At 41.5% G+C, this 27,409-nt stretch overlaps 1 protein-coding gene across 2 annotated transcripts in view; it reads left to right on the top strand.

Moving 5' to 3' along the window:
• LOC141362784 (uncharacterized) overlaps positions 1–27,409 on the top strand; it is a 51,974-nt gene that overhangs the window by 19,374 nt on the left and 5,191 nt on the right. Inside the window, exons 2-11 of one of the 2 annotated variants that reach the window (XM_073865026.1) lie at positions 4,345–4,372; positions 4,888–5,133; positions 5,222–5,299; positions 14,732–14,977; positions 15,066–15,209; positions 17,752–17,994; positions 18,079–18,606; positions 18,712–18,872; positions 19,082–19,308; positions 22,499–22,675. In XM_073865026.1, the coding sequence (XP_073721127.1) occupies positions 4,360–4,372; positions 4,888–5,133; positions 5,222–5,299; positions 14,732–14,977; positions 15,066–15,209; positions 17,752–17,994; positions 18,079–18,606; positions 18,712–18,872; positions 19,082–19,308; positions 22,499–22,675 (2,063 nt within the window). In that variant the 5' untranslated portion in view covers positions 4,345–4,359. The remainder of the gene's footprint in view (positions 1–4,344; positions 4,373–4,887; positions 5,134–5,221; positions 5,300–14,731; positions 14,978–15,065; positions 15,210–17,751; positions 17,995–18,078; positions 18,607–18,711; positions 18,873–19,081; positions 19,309–22,498; positions 22,676–27,409) is intronic. The other variant, XM_073865027.1, reaches the window with a different exon arrangement.

The raw sequence follows: 27,409 nt of genomic DNA on the forward strand, positions 1-27,409 counted from the left end.
TATTTGAAACTGTTGACCCGTTCAACTGTTTTTCCTCTGATGAGTGTGCAATTGAGTGTAGGTGGTGTTTTGGATGTGTGTATGACCATTTCCTTTGTTTTGTCAGTGTTTAATTGGAGGTAGTTGTCGGTACACCAATGTGAAAACTGTGTTATTGACTGCTGGTATGCTGTGATGGAATTGTTATCACTAAGTAGGCCTACTATGGCTATGTTGTCCGCATATTTGTAGTATGTGGTGATAGGGGATGTACTGCTGCAATCATTTGTGTAGAGGTTATACAGAAATGGACTGAGAACGCAGCCCTGAGGAGCTCCAGTGTTGGTAATAATGTTTGATGATATAGCTGTACCAACTTTAACTCCCTGTGGTCTGTTGCTGAGGAAATTGTATATCCAAAGAATGTATAGTGGAATGATGTCCAGGTGTTGGAGCTTCTTGATGAGCTGGTGCCGCTGGATGGTGTTGAATGCAGAGCTGAAGTCAACGAATAGGACTGCTGCAAAGTTGTTAGGTGTTTGGAGATGGTGGAGGATGGAGTGGAGGAGGCATGCCACTGCATCTTCCGTCCCCCGTTTCAGTCTGTATGCAAACTGGTGGGGGTCCAGTTGTGATCCGACGGTTTGCAGAATAAGTTGAAGCATGATATTTTCCATGCACTTCATTATTATGGGCGTGAGTGCAACTGGACGGAAGTGGTTGGGCTCTGACGGGCGGGGTTTTTTGGGTATTGGTATAACGATTGAGGTCTTCCAGGTGGTGGGCACAGTAGCTGTTCTGCATGATTCCCAGAAAATGGAGTGAAAAACTGTATGGCGTAATAGCACTTTTGTGAGTACTTCGACTCGGCGCAGTAACACCCTCCCTCTCCCATTATGAGAGTGAGAAGGGGAGCGGACTTTTTAGGCGAGTCGAAGTACTCCCAAAAGTGTTATTACGCCATAAAATATAGTTCCTCTTTTAAATCCACTTAGAAAAGCGCTACGTTTTATTTTGTACCACCAAACTTGCTTGTATAACTACTCATCTTAAATAGGAAAAACGTTGATGTGTTTGGTCACTTCTAACTTTATCTCTGATTGGTACCATTAAATGAAAGGGGCTAAGCTAAATGCTATCGAAATGTCGCAGCGTGCTCCAGCGCTTACGTGCACGCACACAGATGATAGAGGGATGTATCAACAATTCTTAGTTAAGGTAATAACATATTTTAATATTGAAAATGAGTAGAATATTCCTTTAATTCCATTACGCTGCCTATGAAGTCTGTCCAAAAGCATTTCCTGGAGCTGCTTTCCTGCCGCCGAAGTCACTAGGCTAAAATTTAGACGAGAGTAGGCTGCAGTGAGGGGAGGAGTGAAAAAAGCTTTTAAGTCGGACACTTTACCAATCTCGCAGTCCAGTTGACCACAAACGCCAGCAGAGGCAGAGATCGTGTTCGCGTATTTTATGGCGGATAAAATAAATACAACTGCAATACCAATAAATGCATTTACATGAGGATCTTTATAAGGAGAATCAATGAAGGTGAACTGTTCATTACTGAAAATTAAATGTTGGCATGTATAAGTCTAGTGGTAATGCAAATTCTTTTCTGTTGTGTGAAATATCAACACTAGAACAAAAGTCATTAAAAATATAAGTCATAATTCAATAACAAGTTGAAAAAAATATCAAAACTACTGTAGGTAGTGGAGTTTTTAGAATTAAGAAGTCATCAGCTGACATCCCCAGGTCAATGAGCATTAAGCGGTGTCATCAGTATCTTTTCCCATCGTGTAGTTAGTCAATGCATTCAGTGGAGAGCAACTGCGCCCGATTGCAGAATCAACGAGCCTGCCTTGTGACGTATCATATCAAAGTACCTCGAGAGTGTGGGCCCAGAAAGGAGGTTAAGTTAAAACTCTGAGTATGTATTCCCTGAAATGAGGGAAACTCTGAGTTTTCGGTTTCAGAATGGGAGATATGTCAAACCTGGGACAGTGGGGTAAGTCAAGCCTGTTTCAGCAGGAGTGGTAACTTGTAGTGTCGAAAGCTGGTTTTATTCTGTAAACTCCTCTCAGTCTCCTTCACATTTTTAAATAAATAGCAGCGTTTAACTATAGAATGTCATCAGTTCATTCATTACATTCATTAATTGCGCACATTTTTATTACGTATACTGTAAAACATGTTTTAGTCTTTAAGTTATAATCAAATTGCCAATGAAACAAAAAATGTAAAATCATAAATTGTAATGACATGTAAAGCTAATTTAATATACTTAGGTGCAGAGACTGTCTAATGTTAAGTGACTAAAATGTCATGACCTTTTTATAGACGATCCTGTAAATGATGGTGTTGGATATTCATTTTTAGGGAGTTTAATTTATGTTGGGAGAGGATTATGAGGCACAGGAGGAATTTATGTCATATCCACGTACAAGTATTGGAGCAGAATAATTTTTCCTTGCATTCTTTTTTTGATATTTCAATACTCACCTAATCTCCACTACAAACGCATTGATGCACAAAGTGATTTGATTCACATTTAGTGCTAATATAAAATCTCTTTGCAATCTTTCCCTAAAAAGCTTATATATGTTCAAAATAATAGAAGTACAATGTGACTAACCAGAATAATCAAGGTTTTTAGTATATTTTTATTGCTACGTGGCAAACAAGTTACCAGTAAGTTCAGTAGATTCTCAGAAAACAAACAAGACCCAGCATTCATGATATGCACGCTCTTAAGGCTGTGCAATTGGGCAATTAGTTGAATTAGTTGAAAGGGTTGCGTTAAAAAAAATAGCAGTGTGGCATTCAATCACTGAGGTCATCAATTTTGTGAAGAAACAGGTGTGAATCAGGTGGCCCCTATTTAAGGATGAAGCCAACACTTGTTGAACATGCATTTGAAAGCTGAGGAAAATGGGTCGTTCAAGACATTGTTCAGAAGAACAGCGTACTTTGATTAAAAAGTTGATTGGAGAGGGGAAAACCTATAAAGAGGTGCAAAAAATGATAGGCTGTTCAGTTAAAATGATCTCCAATGCCTTAAAATGGAGAGCAAAACCAGAGAGACTTGGAAGAAAACGGAAGACAACCATCAAAATGGATAGAAGAATAACCAGAATGGCAAAGGCTCAGCCAATGATCACCTCCAGGATGATCAAAGACAGTCTGGAGTTACCTGTAAGTACTGTGACAGTAAGAAGACGTCTGTGTGAAGCTAATCTATTTTCAAGAATCCCCCGCAAAGTCCCTCTGTTAAAAAAGGCATGTGCAGAAGAGGTTACAATTTGCCAAAGAACACGTCAACTGGCCTAAAGAGAAATGGAGGAACATTTTGTGGACTGATGAGAGTAAAATTGGGTCCAAGGGCCACAGGCAGTTTGTGAGACGACCCCCAAACTCTGAATTCAAGCCACAGTACACAGTGAAGACAGTGAAGCATGGAGGTGCAAGCATCATGATATAGGCATGTTTCTCCTACTATGGTGTTGGGCCTATTTATCGCATACCAGGGATCATGGATCAGTTTGCATATGTTAAAATACTTGAAGAGGTCATGTTGCCCTATGCTGAAGAGGACATGCCCTTGAAATGGTTGTTTCAACGAGACAATGACCCAAAACACACTAGTAAACGGGCAAAGTCTTGGTTCCAAACCAACAAAATGAATGTTATGGAGTGGCCAGCCCAATCTCCAGAGCTTAATCCAATTGAGAACTTGTGGGGTGATATCAAAAATTTTGTTTCTGAAGCAAAGCCAAGAAATGTGAATGAATTGTGGAATGTTTTGGTGAAGAATCATGGAGTGGAATAACAGCTGAGAGGTGCCACAAGTTGGTTGACTCCATGCCACACAGATGTCAAGCAGTTTTAAAAAACTGTGGTCATACAACTAAATATTAGTTTAGTGATTCACAGGATTGCTAAATCCCAGAAAAAAAAATGTTTGTACAAAATAGTTTTGAGTTTGTACAGTCAAAGGTAGACACTGCTATTTTTTTGAACACACCCCTTTCAACTAATTGCCCAATTGCACAGCCTTAAGAGCGTGCATATCATGAATGCTGGGTCTTGTTTGTTTTCTGAGAATCTACTGAACCTACTGGTAACTTGTTTGCCACGTAGCAATAAAAAATATACTAAAAACCTTGATTATTCTGGTTAGTCACATTGTACTGCTATTATTTTGAACAAGACTGTATATAGAGAACGTCAAATCTGCCTCACCCTTCCTAACAGTCTTGACACTGACTTTCGTTTGCAAAACACAAGCCATTAGCTTACATTCACACTACAGTGGGACCTTAAATATGCACAAGTTAAGTGTCATTTTGACTTGCTGTTTTACAGGACTAAGCAAAAAGAATGGAAGACCAGGGTAAGTTTTCAATTCACTAAAACATGCAACATACTGTTTATTTGTTATTAAATTGATATTTAATATAGTCACATCTGAAATTGAAGTGACTTTCTTATAGACGGTTTCAGCAGTAACAACATAAACAAGCGGCTGTCGTGGTCCGCACGTAACTTCCGGTAAACTCCGCTAAGAATAAATAACAACAAAGTACTTTAAACGTAGTTTATTTATATTACAAGCACAAAAACAACACATAGATTACATAGGAAACCAAAACATTTGTTATTTTCGACGAGGCATTTGTTCAAGAGATCAGTTTAGCAACTAGTCAGACCATTAAAAAAACGAAACCGGAAGTAAAGTTTGGATCCAGAAGTGTATCAAGTGGATCCGATGAAACCGTCTATAACAGGTTCTGTTTAAATATTATTGGATCATAATAGAAATGTGTACTAAATGTGGGAAAAAGTTTACAAAGACAGCTTGTGGAGTTTTCTATTTATTTAATTAAATGTTTGAACTTGTTTTCTCAGATTTTGTGCGGAAACACTTCTCAGCTCTTGTCAATAAAGTTAAGTCTGTGATGCCTATCGCTGATAAGCTGCTTGCAAATAACATGATTACCCAGGAGAAGCACTCTAAAATCACTGCTAGAGTTGCACACCAAGACAAAATAAGACTGCTCTTGTCTGTTGTGAATTCTGGAGATGCTGCACTAAAATTAAGCTTTTTCAAAGTACTAAAAGAGGAGGAGCCTATCCTCATTCAAGAACTTGAAGGTGAGAGTGTTGCAGTAATTAAAACAGTAATTCATTCTGAATTAGGAACTCTGTTACTGACATCTTTCCTGTTGGCTTGGGTGTCTAGGTCTGAAAAAAGACGGTACTGAAGTAGCCATCAAACGAACACAGAGCAGGAAGAGACAGAAAACAATGGAAGACCAGGGTAAGTTTTCTATTCACTAAAACATGCAACATACTGTTTATTTGTTATTAATTTGTACATCAGTGTTAATTCTGACAGCAAATTCTGATTTAGTCTTAAATGCGTGTTGCTGACGAGCAAAGTCAACTGAAATCAGCCAAAACTGGGTAACTAATGCTGCATTCCAGGCAGTTTTTTTAGCCCGTAAATGACGACTTCAAAATGGGAGTACGCGTTCCAGGCAGCCTGTAACCCGTGTTTTTCCAACCTTCTACCTGTGAAAGTGCACTGGAACGGCAGTCAAACATGTGACTTCACACCCGTGAACACGTACTAGATCAATGTACTCCCTGTTCAGAGTCGTGGTTTTGAAGTTGTGATTTATGGGTTAAAGGTTGCCTGGAACGCGGCATAAGACTGTACAACTAAATATAATGTAAACAACCTGTTGTGAAAACAAACTTTGCAGCGACTTTTTCTTTGCATAGATCAACCTACCCTCAAAGATTCTCTCTGATTGGATTTCTTCCCAACTTGTCCCCCAAAATGAGTAGTTCTGATTGGATCTCTTCTCCATTCGTCCCTCCCTAACATTTTCGTCTTATTTTTTTCGTTGACTAAAGTGTCGGTTATATTTTGATACAGTCTTCAGCTGTGTCCCAATTCAAGGGCTGCAACCTTCTAAGCATGCGACCTTAAAAGGCGAGCACTCGGTCTATAGAGACAGAGCGCAGCGCGTCATAACCTGAAAACCACGCCCACCGGGGGGAAAGCGATCCAACCGTCTCCATTGACTTTGTATTGCGAGAAGCCGCCTCCTTGTCATTTCTGGCTTATAACAAAAAACTGAATAATGCCTAAAAGCTGCTGTGTGACAATATGTACAGCTAACAAGCCAAAGAACCCAGAAATAAGTTTTTATAAGCTGTCGAGCCGTAAAACCCAGCCTTTAAGTAGAATAAAGTGGATCGCCGACTACGTTTCCCCCTATTGGACGCAGTTTTACTAATAGGAGTACTATGAAAAGTTGCCTGTTTCCATTTCTGTGTCTTTAAACGCTCGTTATTTTGAAGTTGAAAGCTTATAAAAACGTATTTGTTTTTTTTGGGTTGTTAGATGTACACCTTGTCACACAGCAGCTTTTAGGTATTAATCTGTTTTTAAGTTTAATCTGTAAATAAGTTTTTATAAGCTGTCCCCAAAAAACGAGTGTTTAAAGACACAGAAATGGATACAGGCAACTTTTCATAGTAATACTATTAGTAGAACTGCGTCCACTAGGGGGAAACATAGTCGGTGATCCACTTTATTCTCCTTAAAGACTGGGTTTTACGGCTCGACAGCTTATAAAAACTTATTTCTGGGTTCTTTGGCTTGTTAGCTGTACATATTGTCACACAGCTTTTAGGCATTATTCAGTTTTTTGTTATAAGCCAGAAATGACAAGGAGGCGGCTTCTCGCAATACAAAGTCAATGGAGACGGTTGGATCGCTTTCCCCCCCGGTGGACATGGTTTTCAAATTTGCATAACTGCGCTCTGTCTCTATTAAGGTGACTGCCTCAGAAGTCTGCGACGAGAACTGAAATGAGATGGTCTAACCTTCAGAGGATCCATAATTTGCGTCACCTGCTGTACGCGCCCACCACGCCTGTCAGCAGGACACAGCAGAGACGTTTTTCACCTAATAAAATAAATGTGAAATCAGAACAATTTTAATTTATTTTAGAAAATTTGACACCTTGATGTATATTTAACTATTTAACATTATATCAAATTAATCAACCTTAGAAATATACGCTGTTAGGAACGACACAACTCTGGAATCCCTGTGCAGAGGGTTTTTAATGATGTATAACACAGTGTTGTCAGTGGGTATGTATAATAGAAAAACACTCAATGTCCTCATGTAATGTATGTATGTATGTTATGCAAAATAACTCAAAGTCCGTGTGTAAAAGGTGCGATGAACTGGAAAACACTGGAGAGGGAAACACAGCGAAGTCCTCTCGTAGATCTCAAACGTGGGAAACCCAGCGGGGCTGTAAGACATCCACGTTACACCATAGACACTTCGATGTAATCCTGACGGGGCACAGAGAGAGCTTCCTGGCGGGGCACAGAGAGAGAGAGGCGGTCAGAGACTTCAGCAGAGTCCGTGCTGGACAGCGCACAGAGGCAGTCTGAGTATACGCAGAATTACGCGCCCGAGAGCGCACTGCGACTGGACAGCGCAAGGTGTAGATAGGCGCTCAGAGAATCCACAGACAGAGTGTACACAGAGGCTTGATGGTAGACACACCAACCGGGAGAGACTGACAGCAGGACGGGGAAATCTGAAGAGGCAAAGGCAGCAGAGAGCTCGGTGAATAATCCAATAAACGAGAAACAGATTCTTGACACGACAGGACTAGAACTAGACAAGCTAGCGGGCAGGTACATACAAAGACGAACTTGCAAGGAACAAAGGAAACGAGGGGAATTTAAATCAAACCGGATTGGACAATAATAAGAATCAGGTGCGGGACGCAGGTGAGAGAAGTCAGAGGTAATGAGATCACCAGGTGGAAGACGCGCACGTGTGGAGCTGTCAAAACAAAAACACAACACATAGTGAAACAAAGACAAAGCAGCCAATAAGACCGAAATCATAACAGGACTCCCCCCCCACGACCGCCACCGGGCGGTCCATGAGGAGGCTCACCCCGTCGCCGGCGGAGATCCTCTATCAGCCCAGGGTCCAGAATGTCCCGGGCCGGTACCCAACACCTCTCCTCCGGACCATATCCTTCCCCGCCTATGAGATATTGAAATCCCCTACCCCGGCGACGCACATCCAGTAAAGACTTAACTGAATACACAGGGGCACCATCTATAAGCTGAGGGGTGGGAGGGGTGGGGGCAGAGGGAACAGGATTAAGGTGGGAAAAATACACAGGCTTCAGTTTAGACACATGAAAAACTGGGTGAACCCGACTGAGTGCTGGGGGCAATCTGAGCCTGACCCTCACGGGATTAATAACCTTAACAATGCTGTATGGCCCAAGGAATCGTGGAGCCAGCTTGCGAGAAGGCTCACGGAGAGGTAAATCCTTGGACGAAAGCCATACTTTCTGCCCACAGATAAAACGGGGCGCGGTTCTACGGTGACGATCGGCCGCGGCTTTGGTTCGTCTGGAAACCTGACGTAATGTAAATCTAGCCTTTCTCCAGGTGCGTTTGCAACGACGGACAAAAGCTAGTGCAGACGGAACCACCGCATCAGGTTCTTGTGACGGGAATAAAGGGGGCTGAAACCCCATGGACGCCTCAAAAGGGGACATGTTGAGAGACGAAACAGGGAGAGAATTATGGGCGTATTCAACCCAGGGTAACTGTTGGCACCAGGAGCTCGGATATTGCGTTGTCAGACAGCGGAGAGCTCTACCTAAATCTTGCTTAGCCCGTTCACATTGCCCGTTGGTCTGAGGATGATACCCTGAAGACAAGCTAGCTGTGGAGCCTATTTGTCTACAAAATTCCTGCCAGAAACGAGAAATAAACTGAGGACCCCTATCTGAAACAACGTCTGTGGGGAGACCATGTAAGCGAAAGACGTGTTCGATCATTACCTGGGCAGTTTCCTAGGCAGTGGGTAATTTGGGCAAAGGGACAAAATGAACCGCCTTGGAGAAGCGGTCCACAATGGTCAAAACAACAGTGTTTCCCTTAGAACTAGGCAAATTGGTTACAAAATCAATGGCGATATGTGACCAAGGACGAGAGGGGATGGGTAACGGTTTAAGCAGACCAATAGGGGCTTGATGAGAGGCCTTATTGCGGGCACAAACCTGACAGGCTAACACAAACTGTCTGACATCGGGACCCATAGAGGGCCACCAGAAACGCTGACGTACGGTAGCCAACGTTCTCCAAACCCCCGGATGGCAAACAAACTTGGACTCGTGACCCCACCGGATGACCTCGGAGCGAAGCGCATTCGGCACCCACAATCGACCCGCTGGGCACCCCTCTGGCACTTCCCCCTCCCGGCCAGCCCGTCTCACCCGTTGTTCTATTACCCAGCGCAGGGCACCCACCACCCTCCCCTCAGGGAGGATGGTTTCGTCCCCAGCAGAACCGGGACTTTCGAACAAACGAGAGAGAGCATTGGGCTTGGTATTCTTTGAACCGGGCCGGTACGAGAGGGTGAAGTTAAATCTGTCAAAGAAAAGTGCCCAACGAGCCTGACGAGAAGATAACCTCCTGGCTGAACGGATGTATTCGAGATTTTTATGATCCGTCCAGACCAGGAAGGGCTCCGAGGTCCCCTCCAACCAGTGACGCCACTCACCCAAAGCCAGTCTGACCGCCAGCAGCTCCCGATTACCTATGTCATAATTTCGCTCTGCTGGGTTTAACCGATGGGAGAAAAAGGCACAGGGATGCACCTTGCCATCCTTAACAGACCGCTGAGACAAAACGGCGCCTACCCCGACATCCGAAGCACCCACCTCCACAATAAATTGAGCAGCCGGATCTGGAATAGAGAGAACAGGAGCAGAGATAAACCGGGACTTTAAATTATCAAAGGCCTCCTGAGCACTTGAATTCCAGACAAACCTCTCCTTAGTGGAAGTGAGAGCAGTAAGAGGCTGAGCAACCTGACCATAATTTCTGATAAATCGCCGGTAAAAATTGGCGAAACCCAGAAACCTTAATAAATCCTTACGGGACTCGGGGACTGGCCATTCGGCAACCGCTTTGATCTTGGCTGGGTCAGGACGGATCTCACCTGGGGCGACAACAAAACCCAAGAACGAAACTGACTTACGATGGAATTCGCACTTCTCCGCCTTAACATACAACTTATTCTCTAACAACCGGCATAAGACTCAGCGGACATGCTGAGTGTGTTTCTGCATAGAGGGAGAAAAGATGAGAATATTATCTATGTACACAAAGACAAATTTGTTAATCATGTCTCTCAACACATCATTGACCAGAGTTTGGAAGACTGAGGGAGCGTTACAAAGCCCGAAAGGCAAAACGCAGTAGTCAAAGTGTCCAGTAGGGGTATTAAATGCTGTCTTCCACTCATCTCCCTCTCTTATACGCACCAGGTGATAGGCATTGCGTAAATCTAGCTTAGTAAAGACCTGTGTCCCTGCAAAAACTCAAACGCAGTAGACATTAAAGGAAGGGGGTACCTATTCTTAACAGTAATGTCATTCAAACCCCTATAATCAATACAAGGACGCAGGGAGCCGTCTTTCTTTTCAACAAAGAAAAACCCCGCCCCTGCGGGCGAGGTGGAGGGACGGATGAGACCGGCACGCAGGGCATCATTAATATACTGGTCCATAGCCTCTCTCTCAGGACCCGACAAAGAATAAAGTCTACCTTTAGGCGGAGAAGTGCCGGGGAGGAGATCAATAGCGCAATCATATGGCCGGTGAGGAGGAAGGGAGGTGGCCCGGGCTTTACTAAACACCTGAGCGATATCCGCATACTCCGCCGGGACCCCGGTCAAATCGACCGCCGGAACCTGAGGAAGAGAAAGAACAGAACCAGAAACAGCAGAACCAAGACATGACACATGACAAGACTGGGACCAAGACAAGATAATACTATTCTGCCAATCAACGTGAGGATTGTGTTGCGCTAACCATCCATGCCCCAAAATAATAGGAGATAGAGAAGCATGAAGGATATGCAACACAATCTCCTCACGATGATTACCAGACACAGAGAGACTCACAGGAGAAGTGCAGTGTGTAATCCGCACCATCTGCTGCCCCTTAAGGGACCAGACATCCAAAGGGGATTGGAGAGGGACAACCGGGACACCCCAGGCACGAACCAGCGCTTCATCAATGAAGTTGCCCTCCGCGCCAGAGTCTAGAAGGGCAGTGGATGGATAGTCACGCCCAGCGAAGGACAACATGACGGGGAGTTGGGTACTGGAAACTGGGGAGAGTTTTGAAGAGGAGGCGCCCACCAGGACTCCCGTATTCACTGATGGGCGGCGGCTTTTAACGGGCAGGTCTTAGCAAAATGTCCGGGTTTCCCGCAATAAAGGCAGAGGGCATTCTGCAGCCGCCTATCTCTCTCTCTCTGTGACAGGCGCATACGCCCCAGTTGCATAGGTTCCGACTCTACAGGTGGTGACGTCGGGGCAGAGGGAGAAGTGGAGGTCTCATCCAAAAGTGCGCGCTGGCGCAGAGAGCGGCGCTGACTGCAAAGCATCCTCCGGGCTTCGATCCGGAGAGCTAAATCAATGATGGCATCAAGAGTGGGGGGAAGATCGTGAACAGCGATTTCATCCTGAAGACCGTCTGACAACCCTTCAACAAACTGCGCTCGAAGAGCCGCTTCATTCCAGTGGCAGGCAGCCGCTAGAGTCTTAAATTCAATGGCGTACTCGGTGACTGAGTGTCTTCCCTGAACCAGATGTGCCAACCGAGCCGCAGCGGCGTCCCCGCGAACGGAGCGGTCGAAGAGCTTTTCCATCTCCTCGCGAAACTCATTAAAGGATCGGCATTGCCAATCAACAAGGTAATAACAAACGCAACCCGGGTGCGCTCAGATGTGCAGCATTGTGACAAGAACGCTCGGCAGGAGGCGGGATTGCCATCATAGGGTGGTGGGGCTGTGGCATGAGGCTCCGTCTCTAACTGCTGACTGGTTTGAGAGGTGCTCTGCCGAACCTGGTCAAGACGGGAGGAAAGGTCAGTCATGCGGGTGGATAAATCCTCGACCTCTTGAGAAGTGGAGGTGAGACGGGCTAAGTGTTGGCCCAACCATGAACCCTGCTGGGCGAGAGCAGATCGAAGGGCATCAACCTCCGCGGGATCCATATTTGGCAAGTTCGTCCTGTTAGGAACGACACAACTCTGGAATCCCAGTGCAGAGGGTTTTTAATGATGTATAACACAGTGTTGTCAGTGGGTATGTATAATAGAAAAACACTCAATGTCCTCATGTAATGTATGTATGTATGTAATGCAAAATCACTCAAAGTCCGTGTGTAAAAGGTGCGATGAACTGGAAAACACTGGAGAGGGAAACACAGCGAAGTCCTCTCGTAGATCTCAAACGTGGGAAACACAGCGGGGCTGTAAGACATCCACTTTACACCATAGACACTTCAATGTAATCCTGACGGGGCACAGAGAGAGCTTCCTGGCGGGGTACAGAGAGAGAGAGGCGGTCAGAGACTTCAGCAGAGTCCGTGCTGGACAGCGCACAGAGGCAGTCCGAGTATACGCAGAATTACGCGCCCGAGAGCGCACTGCGACTGGACAGCGCAAGGTGTAGATAGGCGCTCAGAGAATCCACAGACAGAGTGTACACAGAGGCTTGATGGTAGACACACCAACCGGGAGAGACTGACAGCAGGACGGGGAAATCTGAAGAGGCAAAGGTAGCAGAGAGCTCGGTGAATAATCCAATAAACGAGAAACAGATACTTGACACGACAGGACTAGAACTAGACAAGCTAGCGGGCAGGTACATACAAAGACGAACTTGCAAGGAACAAAGGAAACGAGGGGAATTTAAATCAAACCGGATTGGACAATAATAAGAATCAGGTGCGGGCCCAGGTGAGAGAAGTCAGAGTTAATGAGATCACCAGGTGGAAGACGCGCACGTGTGGAGCTGTCAAAACAAAAACACAACACATAGTGAAACAAAGACAAAGCAGCCAATAAGACCAAAATCATAACATACGCAACATAAACAGAATAATATTAACACAAAAAATAACTTTAATACTAAAACAGTGACAAGAAAAATGTTTTCTGATAAATACACACTTATTTAATGAAGGTTTTAATTGTTTATTTTAGAAAATCCAGCCGTTATATGCAGCCAATGCAGGCGCGCAATAAATCTTGGGTTATCCTCAGCTTTTAAGGATCTATTTGTTCTATCCTTAACAGAGCGGAGAAATGAGGACGCATTTTGAGGCTTCATTCTAAGCTTCCTTTGAATTGGGACGGCCTTACTAGCCTCAAGTCACGCTGCTGTGACGCAATTTGTCTTAAAATACGTCATTAGAAGGTTGCGGCTTTTGAATTGGGACACAGCTTTCGTCATCATATTGACACTTATTTAGTTTTTATTTAGTTTTCGTCCGTGAAAAAGGTTTGTTGACGAATATTTTTCGTCATCGTCAACAAAATTAACATTGTTGTACATTATAGCTGTGTCCCAATATGAAGGCTGCGACCTTCTAAGGACATACTCTAAGACCAATTGCATCACACCAGCTCAACTTTAGGTCAGTAAGGCCGTCCTAATTCGAAGAATGCTTAAAATGAAGCCTCGAAATGCTTCCATATTTCTCCATGCTGTTTAGGATAAAACTAATGGATCCTTCATAGGCTATCCCGAGATTTATTGTGTGCCTGTAACGGCTGAATATAAAGGCTGGATATGTAAGCAATAAGGTACGAGAGGCTGTGCTGTATTGTGAATAAGTAACGGCTGAAGGGCGTTGTTAGGCACGACGCGAAGCGGAGTGCCTGCAACCCCTTCAGCCGTTACTTATTCACGTTACAGCACTTGCCTCGGGTACCTTATTGCTTTTATAAAACGGTTACTACACAATATTAAAGTAAAAAAAAAATTGTGCAACTTTCATGAAGTTAAATCAATAAAATCATTCCTTCTGCTAGAAAAAAATAGTCCCTGACTGCGAACAATAACATGAAAGCTCAAATAAAAACAACAAACTGTTCTCAAACTTTGTCTCATTATATGTTTATGTGTTGCTAAGGGTGTTGCTAAGGGCGCAGTGATATTAAATAGAACTGTTGGGTGAAGCGGTCATAGCAGTGTTTTATCATGAATAAAGCACACCTATTGACCAATCAGAATCAAGGATTGGAACTAACCGTTTTATAATTTAAAATAAACATTTAACCTTTGTTTAATAAAAGTATGTATTAAGCAGAAAAAAGTTTATTGTCGCTTTTAGTATTAAAGTTAATTAATATTAATCTGTGTATGTTGCGTATATTTCTAAGGTTGATTAATTTGATTTACTACATCAGCGTGTCATATTTTCTAAAGTAAATAATATTTTTCTAGTTCCATGTTTATTTTAATAAGTAAGAAACATCTCCGCTGTGTCCTGCTGACAGGCGCGGTGGGCGCGTGCAGCAGGTGATGCAAATATGGATCCTCTGAAGGCTAGACCGTCTCATTTCAGTTCTATTCATGGGCTGAGGCTGCCACCTTCAAAGACCAAGTGCTCGTCTTTTGAGGCCACAGTCTTAGAAGGTCGCAGCCCTTGAATTGGGACACAGCACTAGTCACATCTGAAACTGAATTTACTTTAACCCAGGTTCTGTTTAAATTACTGGATCAAAATAAAAAATGTGTGTACTAAATGCGAAAATGAGTTAAAAGACAGCTTGCAGAGTTTTCTATTTATTTAATGAAATGTCTGATCTTTTTTTCTCAGATTTTGTGCGTAAACACTTCTCAGCTCTTGTCAATAAAGTTAAATCTGTGATGCCTATCGCTGATAAGCTGCTTGCAAATAACATGATTACCCAGGAGAAGCACTCTAAAATCACTGCTAGAGTTGCACACCAAGACAAAATAAGACTGCTCTTGTCTGTTGTGAATTCTGGAGGACCTGCACTAAAATCATGCTTTTTCGAAGTACTAAAAGAGGAGGAGCCTATCCTCATTCAAGAACTTGAAGGTGAGAGTGTAGCAGTAATTAAAACAGTAATTCATTCTGAATTAGGAACTCTGTTACTGACATCTTTCCTGTTGGCTTGGGTGTCTAGGTCTGAATAAAGACGGTACTGAAGTAGCCATCAAACGAACACGAAAGAATCCACTGAACAGCAAAGACATTGAAAATGAAACGAAGCATTTACAAGATTTAACGCTTGAGAGCAGGAAGAGAGTGAAAACAATGAAAGACCAGGGTAAGTTTTCTATTCACTAAAACATGCAACATACTGTTTATTTGATATTAATTTGTACAATATTTTCAATTTGTCATGACAGGTTCTGTTTAAATTACTGGATAAAAATAAAAATGTGTACTAAATGCGAGAGCAAGTTTACAAAGACAGCTTGTGGAGTTTTCCAGGGGCGTTGATAGACATAAAGCTCTACTGGGGCACAGGCCCCCCATTTCTTGTGCGACTTTTTTCTTAAAAGCCTGCGGTGTGCAAGAAGTGTGCAACACTTCAATACAATTTCCTCTGCTTAACCCACTATTCCAAAACTGCAACAAGTACTGGGAACAGGGGCGCCGTAAGGGGGGGAAGTTAGGATGATTCAAAGGGCCCATGAATATTTGGGGGCACTGGCCAAGGACTGTGCCGCACACGCAACCCCCTTAAGCTGAGCCCTCTTAGCTCCGCCCCGTCTTTACTCTGCGTTTTAGCGCCTTCTTTAATCCACGGTCTCACAGTGCGCGTGAACTTCAGAAGAGAACAAGGTGTGTGTATTTACTGCTATTTGCTATGATATCTGCATATGTGCGCATCCTTACTATAAATGCGGTTTACACAATGTGACGCTGAAGCAATACAATGCAGTTTTCTTTCCACTGTAAAGTCTTCGCTCTGTTCACCTCATTTTAAAAATAAACAAGGTGATTTACGTTCCCTGTTTTGTGTTATAATTCTAACGCGAAATCAGCCCATATAAGCTGTTTTAATTAACATAGCCCATATACGCTAATTAAAAATGCGATCGGTTACACACTCCAAAGTTTTGTAACGCAATATGCCAAAGAAGGATTTTTAGGCAGTCGAGAATCGAGTTGATTGTGATAAAAAAGAAATGCAACGAAGGCTAAACTAGTCCATTTATGTATATTAAAGCTTCTCACCTTGCAACAGGTTTAAGAAATCAATGGACATCTATGTCGTAATCTGCTATAGTTGTCATTCATTTCATTTTAGAGTCCCGTTGATTAAAAAACAGTCTAAATAATCATTTAATAACAGTATAGCTGTTCTCTCAAGTTCACGGTTTCTATGATCTGTCGTTATTTTTGCTTTACTGAAGCTGCTGGTGTGTGAAACTTGTTCTTTACCTTATAAATAATGCTAATAATTATAATACAAGCTTTGGTCAAGCATTTTTGACCCATTTTTAAATGTCACAATGTCGTTGATGTGTGTAACAGCTGAAGTATACAGTATGTCACTAAGACTGTCTCTAAAAATCAGATTAAAGTCTCAAATCTTATTGTGAGATAAAAAGCATCACAGTTTAATTTCAAGCATTAATTTCACTATGATTTCAATCGCTGACATGACATTACTCTGTCAGTATTAAAGATATCAAGTTTATATTTCACAAAATGTTCTTTGCATTATATAGGATGATTTTATGTAGAAAACAGTAAACTACAAATAAATACTTCAGCTGGGTTTGCAGGCATGGTCACATTTATCTTTAATCTATGTTTAATAATGTTGCATTTTCTCAGATTATTTGATTACTGTACTGTATTTTTCAATTAAATTTACATTTGCACAATAAATTATCTTAGCTGCAGACATTGTAAGTCTCTATAAAAACTGTTAACTGTGGTCAAAACAATAGCAAAAGAAATAGTTCTGTATTATTAAATTGCAGACAAAGATTTTGAATAGCTACAGTAGGTTGGATTGTATGTTTGGTGCGAAATGGGTATGGTAGGGGGCCCAACCTTCTTTCATAGGACCCAAAATTGCTTCCCTAATTGGGAAAGATAAACATGTATTTAAAAATATTTAAGTATCATCTTCATATAGCCTACTTAACATTATTAACATGTTTGCAATAAAATACACAAGCAGAAAAATATTTTGATGTACATTTGCTTTTAACATAACAATGATTAATTAACTTATGTAAATATTATTTTACAAGGATATTTTTTATTTTATGACTGCTACTAAAATAATCAGTCATTACTGCTAACTCATCGGGGCGGTTTCCCGGACAGGGATTAGACTAGTCCTAGACTTAAACACTTTTTAGAGCTCTCCAAACTGAAAACAACTTCCACTTACATATCTTAAAATACATCAGTGCCCTTTGTTTTACCTCAAAATGCACACAGGTAATGTTTTTAGTAAGGCATGTTTGTTAAAACTAGTTATATTTCCTAATTAAACTAAGGCCTAGTCCTGGATTAAGCTAATCCTTGTCCGAGAAACCGCCCCATCATGTTTTCATACGCCAACTCAATCGCGTGGCATTTTGTATGCGCAAGGACATGAATTGGTGCATGTACGCGTTAGTGCGACTGCTGCACCGCTTTTTCAAACATGAATTGGTTAGGCTAACTACATTCCATATAGATCCGTTTTGCCGCAATTATCTTTGTTAATTAATACATAAGTTAACTGCTAAAATGTAAACTTAAGATTTACATTGGGGGACGTGCCCCAGTAAAGGACGTCTAGCGACGCCCCTGGAGTTTTTTATTTATTAAATTAAATGTCTGTCTTGTTTTCTCAGATTTTGTGAATAAACACTTCTCAGCTCTTGTTAAAGTTAAGTCTGTGATGCCTATCGCTGATAAGCTGCTTGCAAATAAAATGATTACCCAGGAGAAGCACTCTGAGATCACTGCCAGAGTTGCACATCAAGACAAAACAAGACATCTCTTGTTTGTTGTGAATTCTGGAGGAGCTGCCCTAAAATCATGCTTTTTCAAAGTACTAAAAGAGGAGGAGCCTATCCTCATTAAAGAACTTGAAGGTGAGACTGTAGCAGTAATTAAAACAGTAATTGATTCTGAATAAGGAACTCTGTTTAATCTTTCCTGTTGGTTTGGGTGTCTAGGATCTTCCTCACAGACCTCTCCTGGCATTCATATCAGGTGGAAAAGCTCCTCTAATAAGCACAAAAGTAAATTAGAGGAGTTTCGGAAAGACATATCAAAAAAGCAAATTGGCAGCATCTTCTTTTCTAAAAATGACAAATACCTAATTTGCTCAGAAAGCAGTGGAATATGTGTCTATCTTGGTCTGAAACAAGACGGTACTGAAATAGCCATCAAACGAATCATAAGGAATTCACAGAACGACAAAAACTTTGAAAATGAACTGAAGCATTTACAAGATTTAAAGCTTGAGAGCAAGAACATAGTCAGATATGTGGACTTTGAACAGGATGAAGATTTTCATTATCTTGCCCTACAGCTTTGTGAATATGATTTAGAGGGATACATGGATGAGCTGCGTAAAAAAGAATCTGAAATCAAAGTCACTGCTTTGAAGAAAGTAGTGAAGGAGGTGCTTCTCGGCCTTCAGGTTCTTCACCGTGCTAAAGTGATACATCGAGATATAAAGCCTCAAAATATTTTGATAGGTATTAAAAATTATTAGGATTAATAATCTTTATTTTAGTTTTCTTATACTGTTAACACTTTATTTATATTATAAAGTAAAATCAAAACTCTAACATAATTAACAGATTCAGGAAATAATGCAAGACTGGCTGACTTTGACTTGAGCCGCATACTGGAGGATGGCAGTACCGTGTACACTGCGAGAGCTGGTACCAGATGCTGGGAGGCAGTGGAGACCCTTGATCAATCTGGAAAAACTGGATACAAAATGAGCTCAGATGTCCAGGTTTTTGAATAGCTTTTTGATTATAATCTCTCATTATAATCTAAACACTAAAACGCATTTATATACAATGAAAGTACAGTAATGTAAAGTGAAAGCCACAGATGTGCGAATGAAAGCAAATATGGAAAGCTTTAATGTCATATCTTGATATAGTTATATACTCACTGTCAGATCAGCATGTGCTTCATACAGTTTGTCATGTATTCTAGGTTGCTGGCATGTTAGTGTACTACATCCTCTCTGATGGGAAACATCCTTTTAAAGGAAATGGCCTGTGGGAGCAGGAGGCTAACATTAGAAAAGGGAATTACTCTCTTGATGAAGTTGATGATGTTGTGGCAAAAGATCTCATCGAGAGAATGATCAACAAAGTCCCGGAAGAGAGACCAACCATTCATGAGGTCTTAAATCACCCTTATTTCTGGGATGATGTCAGGTAATGTATGAATGACATTAAGGGACAGATTTTCTGTTGAATATTTCAACTTGCGCAAAGATGCGTTTGAGGCAAATAGCACGTGTTTTTGCGGCAAGTGCCCCACACAATTTGCGTCATTCACATTGTCTTTGCGTTGACTTTGTATGTAATCTACTTGCGGTTTGTACGCCCCTTTAGATAGATTGAGGCTTTTAATAAAATATTAATGGCAAACATACTGTATTGTAATGCTGCAAACGCAAAGCAACGTGTTCCTCACTCCTGATTAGTCGCAAGATTTAACTTTGTGTCATGCAAATTTTGAATACTTTTAACTTGCACAGAAAAGCTGATAAATTGAACCAAGCACACTTGCAAAACCTGACATGGCCTAAAACCTTTTATTTTCTTGAGCAATATTTTCTTTATCTTCTGGGCAATATGGAAATATTATATACTTATGCACTATTTTCATCAGTGACTTCAATACCATGGACAGCGCAAGGGAAAATCCCAGCCAATGAACCCACACTATACTGAAAAGGACCAGAGGACAAAAAATTAAGGGTTGCAAAAGTTTTGAAACAACTGGTATTGTGTGACTTCTACTGTAGTTGAGGGCTTCATGTCATCTTTCATTTTCTGCAGCAAATGAATAATAACATGGCTTGGCAAACAATATGGAAAATCTTTTCTTCTGGTGCGGAAAAAAAGAATCTCCTTCTACCATGCACTCTCTGATCTCTCCTACTAGCAGCAACAGTTGCAGCCATTTCAAGCAAAAAATGTTTTAAGACATTCTTTTTTCGCCATAAGTGGCTGAGTAGGGGCATTAAGTAAAATGGCAGTAATTTCACAAGCGCAAATCTTAGTAAATCGTGTTGTGTGAATCATTTAAATACTATCCTTCCATAGATTTTGTGTCTTTGCCGTGCTTATTTTCCACTGCACGTGTTTAGTAAATCTCGACAGTTGTTATTTAACGACAAAATGATGGTTTGCACTGACCCAAGCTGTTAGTAAATCTGGCCCAAAATTATGTCAGTGATTTTCACTTTAAACATCTGAATATTCACTATTATGATTAAAAAATGTATAATAAACTCTAATCTAATACCTGACAACGTCATTCCATCCACTCCCCTAACAACTGCACCAACATTCTCTCATTACACTCTCCACACAGACAGGTTGAGACTCTCATACACAACATGAGACCCTCAACGTGCTCATTGGATCCATTTCCCACTTCCCTTATAAAATCAAATATGGCCCTCTTAAGCCCTCTCATCACAACCATCATAAACTTTTCTCAGCAAATTGGCCATCTTCCGATCTCTCTGAAAACTGCACTTATCAACCCACGGCTTAAGAAACCCTCTCTAGATCCTGATATTTTCACAAATTACCGGGCAATCTTTAACCTTCCATTTCTTTCAAAAGTCAATGAAGAAGTCATCGACACTGAAATCCACAATCACCTTCGCTCACATAGTCTCTATGAAAAATTCCAGTCTGGTTTTCGCACCGCCCATAGTACAGAGACAGTTCTGGTCAGGGTCACAAACGATCTGCTTGTGGCTGCTGACCAGGGCTTTCCATCTCTTTTTCTGCACTTGGACCTCTCAGCCACCTTTGACACTGTTGACCATGCCATCCTTCTCCACCACTTGCAACACTTTATTGGTATTTCACACACAGTACTTTGGTGGTTCTGGTCAGACCTGACTGATAGAGTTGCGTATGTGACCCTGGGGGGAGCCAGGTCGAGGCCACACACAGTTACATGTGGAGTGCCTCAGGGTTCGGTTCTTAGCCCTTCCCTTTTCTCCATCTATATGCTCCCCCTGGGCCACATCATCAGCAGGCATGGAGTCTCCTTCCACTGCTATGCTTATGATACCCAGCTCTATGTTAGGCTGGACCCCACACCCTTTGCATCATTATTTTTCACTCTAACTACTTGTCTGGAGGAGACGCAGGCATGGATGACTGATAACTTCCTTCAGTTAAACACCTCTAAAACTGAGGGTATCCTCATTGGGACCCCACACCAACTGTGATCCTCCCCCCTGACAGTTTACTCATAATCTGGCCTCGATATTCCTCTTACATTCTCTATAATAAACTTGGGGGTTCGATTCGACCCCCACCTATCATTTAACACCCACATCCAATTTATCTGTAAGAGTGCATTCTTTTACCTCCGGAACATTTCCAAACTTCGTCCCTTTCTCTCTCTTTCGGATGCAGAGAAGCTGGTTAATGCACTTGTCTCCTGAAGACTTGACTACTGATATGCACTCCTCATCGGGATCCTTGGCAGTAGCATCCAGAGACTGCAGTACATCCAGAATTGCGCTGCCAGGGTCCTGATGAGGGTGCGTAAAACTGAGCACATAAAACCCATCCTCTATAAACTCCACTGGCTACCTGTTAGGTTTAGGATTGAGTACAAGATCTGTCTCCTTACCTATCAGTGTGTCTACGGCAGTGCACCATTGTACCTCAAAAAACTAATCAATAGGCATAATCCAACCCGACATCTCCGTTCCTCTGATAGCCACAAACTCCGGGTCCCTAAGTCCAAACTCCGCACTATGGGAGATAGGGCTTTCCAGGAGGCTGCGCCTCGACTGTGGAATTCCCTCCCCACTTACCTGAGGTCGCCACAGTCTTTAGAGGTTTTTAAAAAATAAATTAAAGACATACTTATTTTTTATTGCATTTTCTTAATATAATTTTGCTTTTATGCTGTTCTTGATTGTTTTTATGTTGTATTGTTTTTATCTGTGTACCTATAACACGTTGAGATGTGTCCTTCATGTATAAAGTGCATTACAAATAAAACATTATTATTATTATTATTATTATTATTATTATTATTATTATTATTAAGTTTGAGAACTTAGAAGAAACAATTCACCTCAAAATGACTTTTCTGTCATCAAATAATTGCTTAATACAAACAGAAAAGCACTGCATCTGGTTTGAGGTCAGTGATGTGGCCATGAAACATGCAAGACACAGTGATGTATGACTTCAATATCATCAGTTGTGCAACTTTTGTAGTACATTTCTGAGCACCTTATCAGTGAATAACATTTTGGTCTGTTTTTGTATGACTTCAGAAGACTTGGAACAATATTGCCACAAGATCAAAACATTGCTTACCTACTCTGTGTTTGCACAATTGTATTTCCTTTAGGAAAAAAACGGTTCTAAGCAACCTGGGTGATAGAAAAGAAGTTCAATATTATGAGGATTTAGGAACACTTTACAACCTCTTCCAAAACATAAAGGAGAACAGTGATGGAAAAGACCCAACAGCAGAACAGATCATTGACGAAGCTTGTAATCAGCGTAAAATCCAAGCTAAAAGGAGGTAACTTAATAAAAGAAGTGGTTGACAGTGATATCTGGAGAGCACGGGCCTATGGTCAAAATTAAAACTTTTGTCAGATGTTTAAAGACTTATGAGGTTTTATGAAGACATTTAAAGGTGCAGTGTGTAGATTTTAGGATGATCTATTGATAGAAATGCAATATAATACACATAACTATATTATCATTAGCTACGTTTACATGAAACACCTTTTACCTCCATCAGAATGAAATCATTCTGATTGATAAATCCTATTATAGCGTTTACATCAGTGGTCTCAAACTCCAGACCCGCGAGCCATTTGTGCCCCCCCAATACGGCCCGCGTTTAGTGTCAAAAATATAACATAATCCGGCCCACAAAAAGATTTTTATTTATTTAGTTTCATTTTTTTTTATTATTATTGATGTAAACGTTTAAGGAGCCGTTCACAGTTGCGTCTAAAAACGTGTGTTAAAGCACTTCTTTCTTCTTTCCAAAGCACATGAGAATTTGCGCGTCTTTTGTTGCTTCGCAACCATGAGCGCGTTCTCCGTGACGGCGAGGATAACGGAATGCGTGATCAGATTTTAATTGCTCACCTGCACCTCACCTCATGTCAATCAAATCATGTCACCATTCGATCAGCTAATCTTGTCGGGACTTTGGAGTTTTCGTCCGGAGAAGATCCATTACTCTGTGGGGCTACTCAGCTCAAAGAGCTGCAGCGGGTCTATAGTTCACGCCAAGTCACACCTTCAATAGCAACACCTCTTATAGGTAGGGAGAGTGGGAGATGTAATGCAACACACATTGAACTACGGATGAGAAAAAGTGATCAAGTTCAGGTTAAGAGGAAAGATCAGGAAAAGCTACAGTGGCGTTTGAGGATCAGAGAATAAATCAGGGACTGGCCGGACAATGCAGCCTCATATCACTTCACAGAAGATTGAAAGGAAATTAGGAAAATTTAAGACTGACAAGACAGTCACTTCATGTGACTTCCTTCAACAACACACTTACATTCTTTGCATCAGACGTCATTACGCCACTTCTACGTCATTGAACATGCTCCATGCTCCACACTCCAGTCCAGTAGATGTCAGAAATGCATCTTTAAGTGGGTTTGCAAACCGCCATTAAAAAAGAAAAAGAAGATTGCACATGCACAGAAGCTTTGTCCTAATTCAAGGGCTGCAACCTTCTAAGCATACAACCTTGAGAACTGAAATGAGACGGTCTAACCTTCGGAGGACACATAATTTTACGTCACCTGCTGCACACGCCCACCGCGCCTGTCAGCAGGACACAGCAGAGACGTTTCTGACTTAAAAATATGGAATCAGAAAAATATTAATTTATTTTATAAAATAATACACGTTGATGTAGATTAAACTAACCAACAGTATATCAAATTAATTAACATTAGAAATACGCAACATAAACAGAATAATATTAACACAAAACATATCTTATAATAGACCCCTTGCACGTGACGTCACGCTCTACTCGCGCGAATTATGGACGCCATGATGGACGGCGGAAGTGCTATGTTGTAGACGGACGGCAAGCCGAACAAGTACGTGTTTGTGTTCGTTAGGGTCATTAAATGGTTATTTCGTGTTGCTATGATGCACCTACCATTACAGAAAAGTGGCATAAATACATTATTTTTACATGAATGTTATTGTTTAATGCTGCAGTGACACCATACATTTCATAGCTGCCAACTCTTACGCATTCACCGTGAGACCCACGCAATTGACCCCATTCTCACGCCACAAACCATTTTCACGATGTAAGTAGCTAAACCAGTGCTCGCAGTACTGACACTTTTATATTTTAGCGTACCTTCACTGTCTTTTGCGTGCCACCTTCCCATGTTGCTGGTACTTTGCTGCAAAGAGTCAAAGAGCATTTCACTTTATGTGGCGCTGCGCAGGAAGTTCGGCAGCGAGGACATTAGAGTACCGCGAGAGCAAGTCGAAATGTTACAAAAGGGTCCGCCTTTACCTTTGCTCTCGCGTTACTCTGATGTCATACGCCGATCAGTCAGCTCCGCACCAGTCGAACACACAAAGCGTCAAGGTCTGGATGAAAAGCAGAGAATTGCCCGGATTCCACGCACGCAGATACCCTCAGAAAACAGCTATTTTAATCAACCATCACTCGCGTGTGCATGTTTGCAAGCAGTACAAGCCTGCGTGATGTTTGCGGTTACAGGTTTTAATAAAAGAGAAAAAAGTAAATTGATATTTGACATCTATAAACAATAATATATAGCCTACGAAATATAATTATATGGTCTTGACATACACATTATCTGTTGCTTTAGTTTAATATTAAACTACTCATTTGGTTTATTTGATTGTGACAGTCCCTCTATCACCAATCACAAACATCACTTTACGCTTCTCTTTCTCACTGGATAAACTGAATCAAAGCTGCTGTTATCTGCAGTTATACATTTTACAGAGACCAGTAGCCTATTCATTAGATTTTAACAACTTTTTTGGCACTTTTATCAGAAGGAAAGCATAATAGAAGTGTATAAAATAATAGTAAAGACTCTAATCCCAGGCATTTAAACTCAGTAAAAGCTTTTATTTCAATTTAATTTCTAAAATATGATTCGATTTGTATTGTGAACCATTTTAACGCAGTCTTTTCCAACTATTTAACACAGAAATAGCTAAAATCCACACTATTATCAATTGGCAAATGGTTAGGACTTATATAAAAAATTATTACCACAAACCCCCACCCCCCCAAAAAAAATCTCACTCCAAGCTGAACTCAGAAGTTGGCAGCTCTGCAGACTTTTGAAAGCCTTAAGATCAGCACAAGTGTATGGGGATATCCCGTTTACCACATAGTGGTACAAATCATGCGGGCTGAAGTCGGGCAGACTCTGCGTTTAATGAGGTCCGTGAAAATTGAAGGAGGAAGAAGGTAAGGGTCGGTATCCAGTCCCGCTATCTCTAACTTCTCTAAATAGCGCTTTTTGTGAGGACCTACCAAATGCCCTACCTCGACCGATAACGGCACAACAACTTCCTTAATATAAGAAGCCATGTATTTTAGTGAAATATATATTTAAACTGTTTAAAACTAATCAAAAATCCCGCTCGTCTATTACTAATCAACCTAGTGCGTCAGTGATTTTGCCGTCCAGCATGGCGTCGTCACGTGGTCTAGGTCACGTGTTTGCAAAGGGTCTATACTAAAACAGTGACAAGAAAATGTTTTCTGATAAATACCATTTTTATTTAACAAAAGTTTTAATTGTTTATTTTAGAATATCCAGCCGTTGCAGGCGCGCACTTAATCGTGGGATAGCCTCGGCTGTTAAGGATCGACCTTACTAGCCTCAAATTGCGCTGCTGTGACGCAGTCAGTCTTAAAATACATCCTTAGAAGGTCGCAGCCCTGGATTTGGGACACAACTAGAGTGTCCCAGTTTCAGATATCCATCCGATCAAGTGTTTACATGTCCTTTTAAGCGATTACAAAAGGTATAAACCACCCCTCTTAAACAGATTAGATTTTTAATTGGTTTGTCCCTTTTAATTCTGATTGAGGTATTTACATGGAGCATTTTTGATCGGATTGAACATTTAAACTAATTACAATTGTCCATGTAAACACAGCTACTGTTGTATAAAGGCCTAACATAATGAACCGTTATATTTTATTACCTTGGAATGAGCCGTTATCGACATTCACCACGGGTTGACATTTTACAGTACGGCACAATGTTTTTACAGTATCCCTAAAAGGGAAAACTGCTCTTAAAACACAGAAGAAGAACAACATAGTGGCGAAAAGCACTCTTAGGGGCTGGACACACCAAAAGCGTTTATGGCAGTTGCAGGCGCCTTTTTTAAATGATATTCTATGGGCAGGGAGCGTTTGCGCGCTGTTTATGTGCGCCGAGCGCCTTGCGGTTTTTGCCGCCAGTCGCAGCACGCACTTTTAAAAGAGTGCTGAGAGCGGAGAAGCGCCCGACGTCATCCGCGTCTTTCCATTGTCCAATTGAATGAGGGGAGAGGCGGGCCTTACTCTCTCCTGCGTGTTTGTGCACCTCTCACCCTCAAACAAGGTCAGAGCAAGCAACCTCTTTTTAAAGTTTCTGCACATGCTTCAATATTTCATTGACAAGACAGCTGACTCGGTGGTTGCTTAGCAATATAAAAAGTTGCGTCGCACTGCTCTTTTTTAAAAAAAAGGCAGGGCGTCACGCCTTGCGTTTCCAATCGTTTAAAGCGCGTTTGGTGTGATTAGCCCCTTATAGATGCAGTACGCACAAAGAACAAGAACTCTGGTTGTTCCAGACTCAGCAAATGGGGAGAAAAACGTCTCGCTGTCAAATAAACGTTTTGAACTGCGTATTTACCATAAGCTGTCTGCTTCACTATTCTTATGTTGTTCTAACTAGCATGCAAAAAGCTCCTAAAGTCAGAGACTTTACACAATTATGAACATAATATATGAAGTAAAAATAATATTCAAAACATATCGTTCTACTTAATAATTGAGTAAATATAATTTCTTAATTTATCTTTGTAAAGAAACCTCATTGCTTGACTATCTACTCTCTGCTGTCTCAGACAACACAATGTTTGTCCTGTTTCAGCCACCATAGCTTCTCTATGTGCAACCTTCGAAAGGCAGGGGTGAGCGGTGGACTGAGCCGTTGGTTGCAATCCGATAAATGCCGCTTATATTTACACACTGTACCTTTAAAATCTTTTT

This window comes from Misgurnus anguillicaudatus, unplaced genomic scaffold, assembly GCF_027580225.2.
Source record: "Misgurnus anguillicaudatus unplaced genomic scaffold, ASM2758022v2 HiC_scaffold_29, whole genome shotgun sequence".
NCBI classification, from domain to species: domain Eukaryota; kingdom Metazoa; phylum Chordata; class Actinopteri; order Cypriniformes; family Cobitidae; genus Misgurnus; species Misgurnus anguillicaudatus.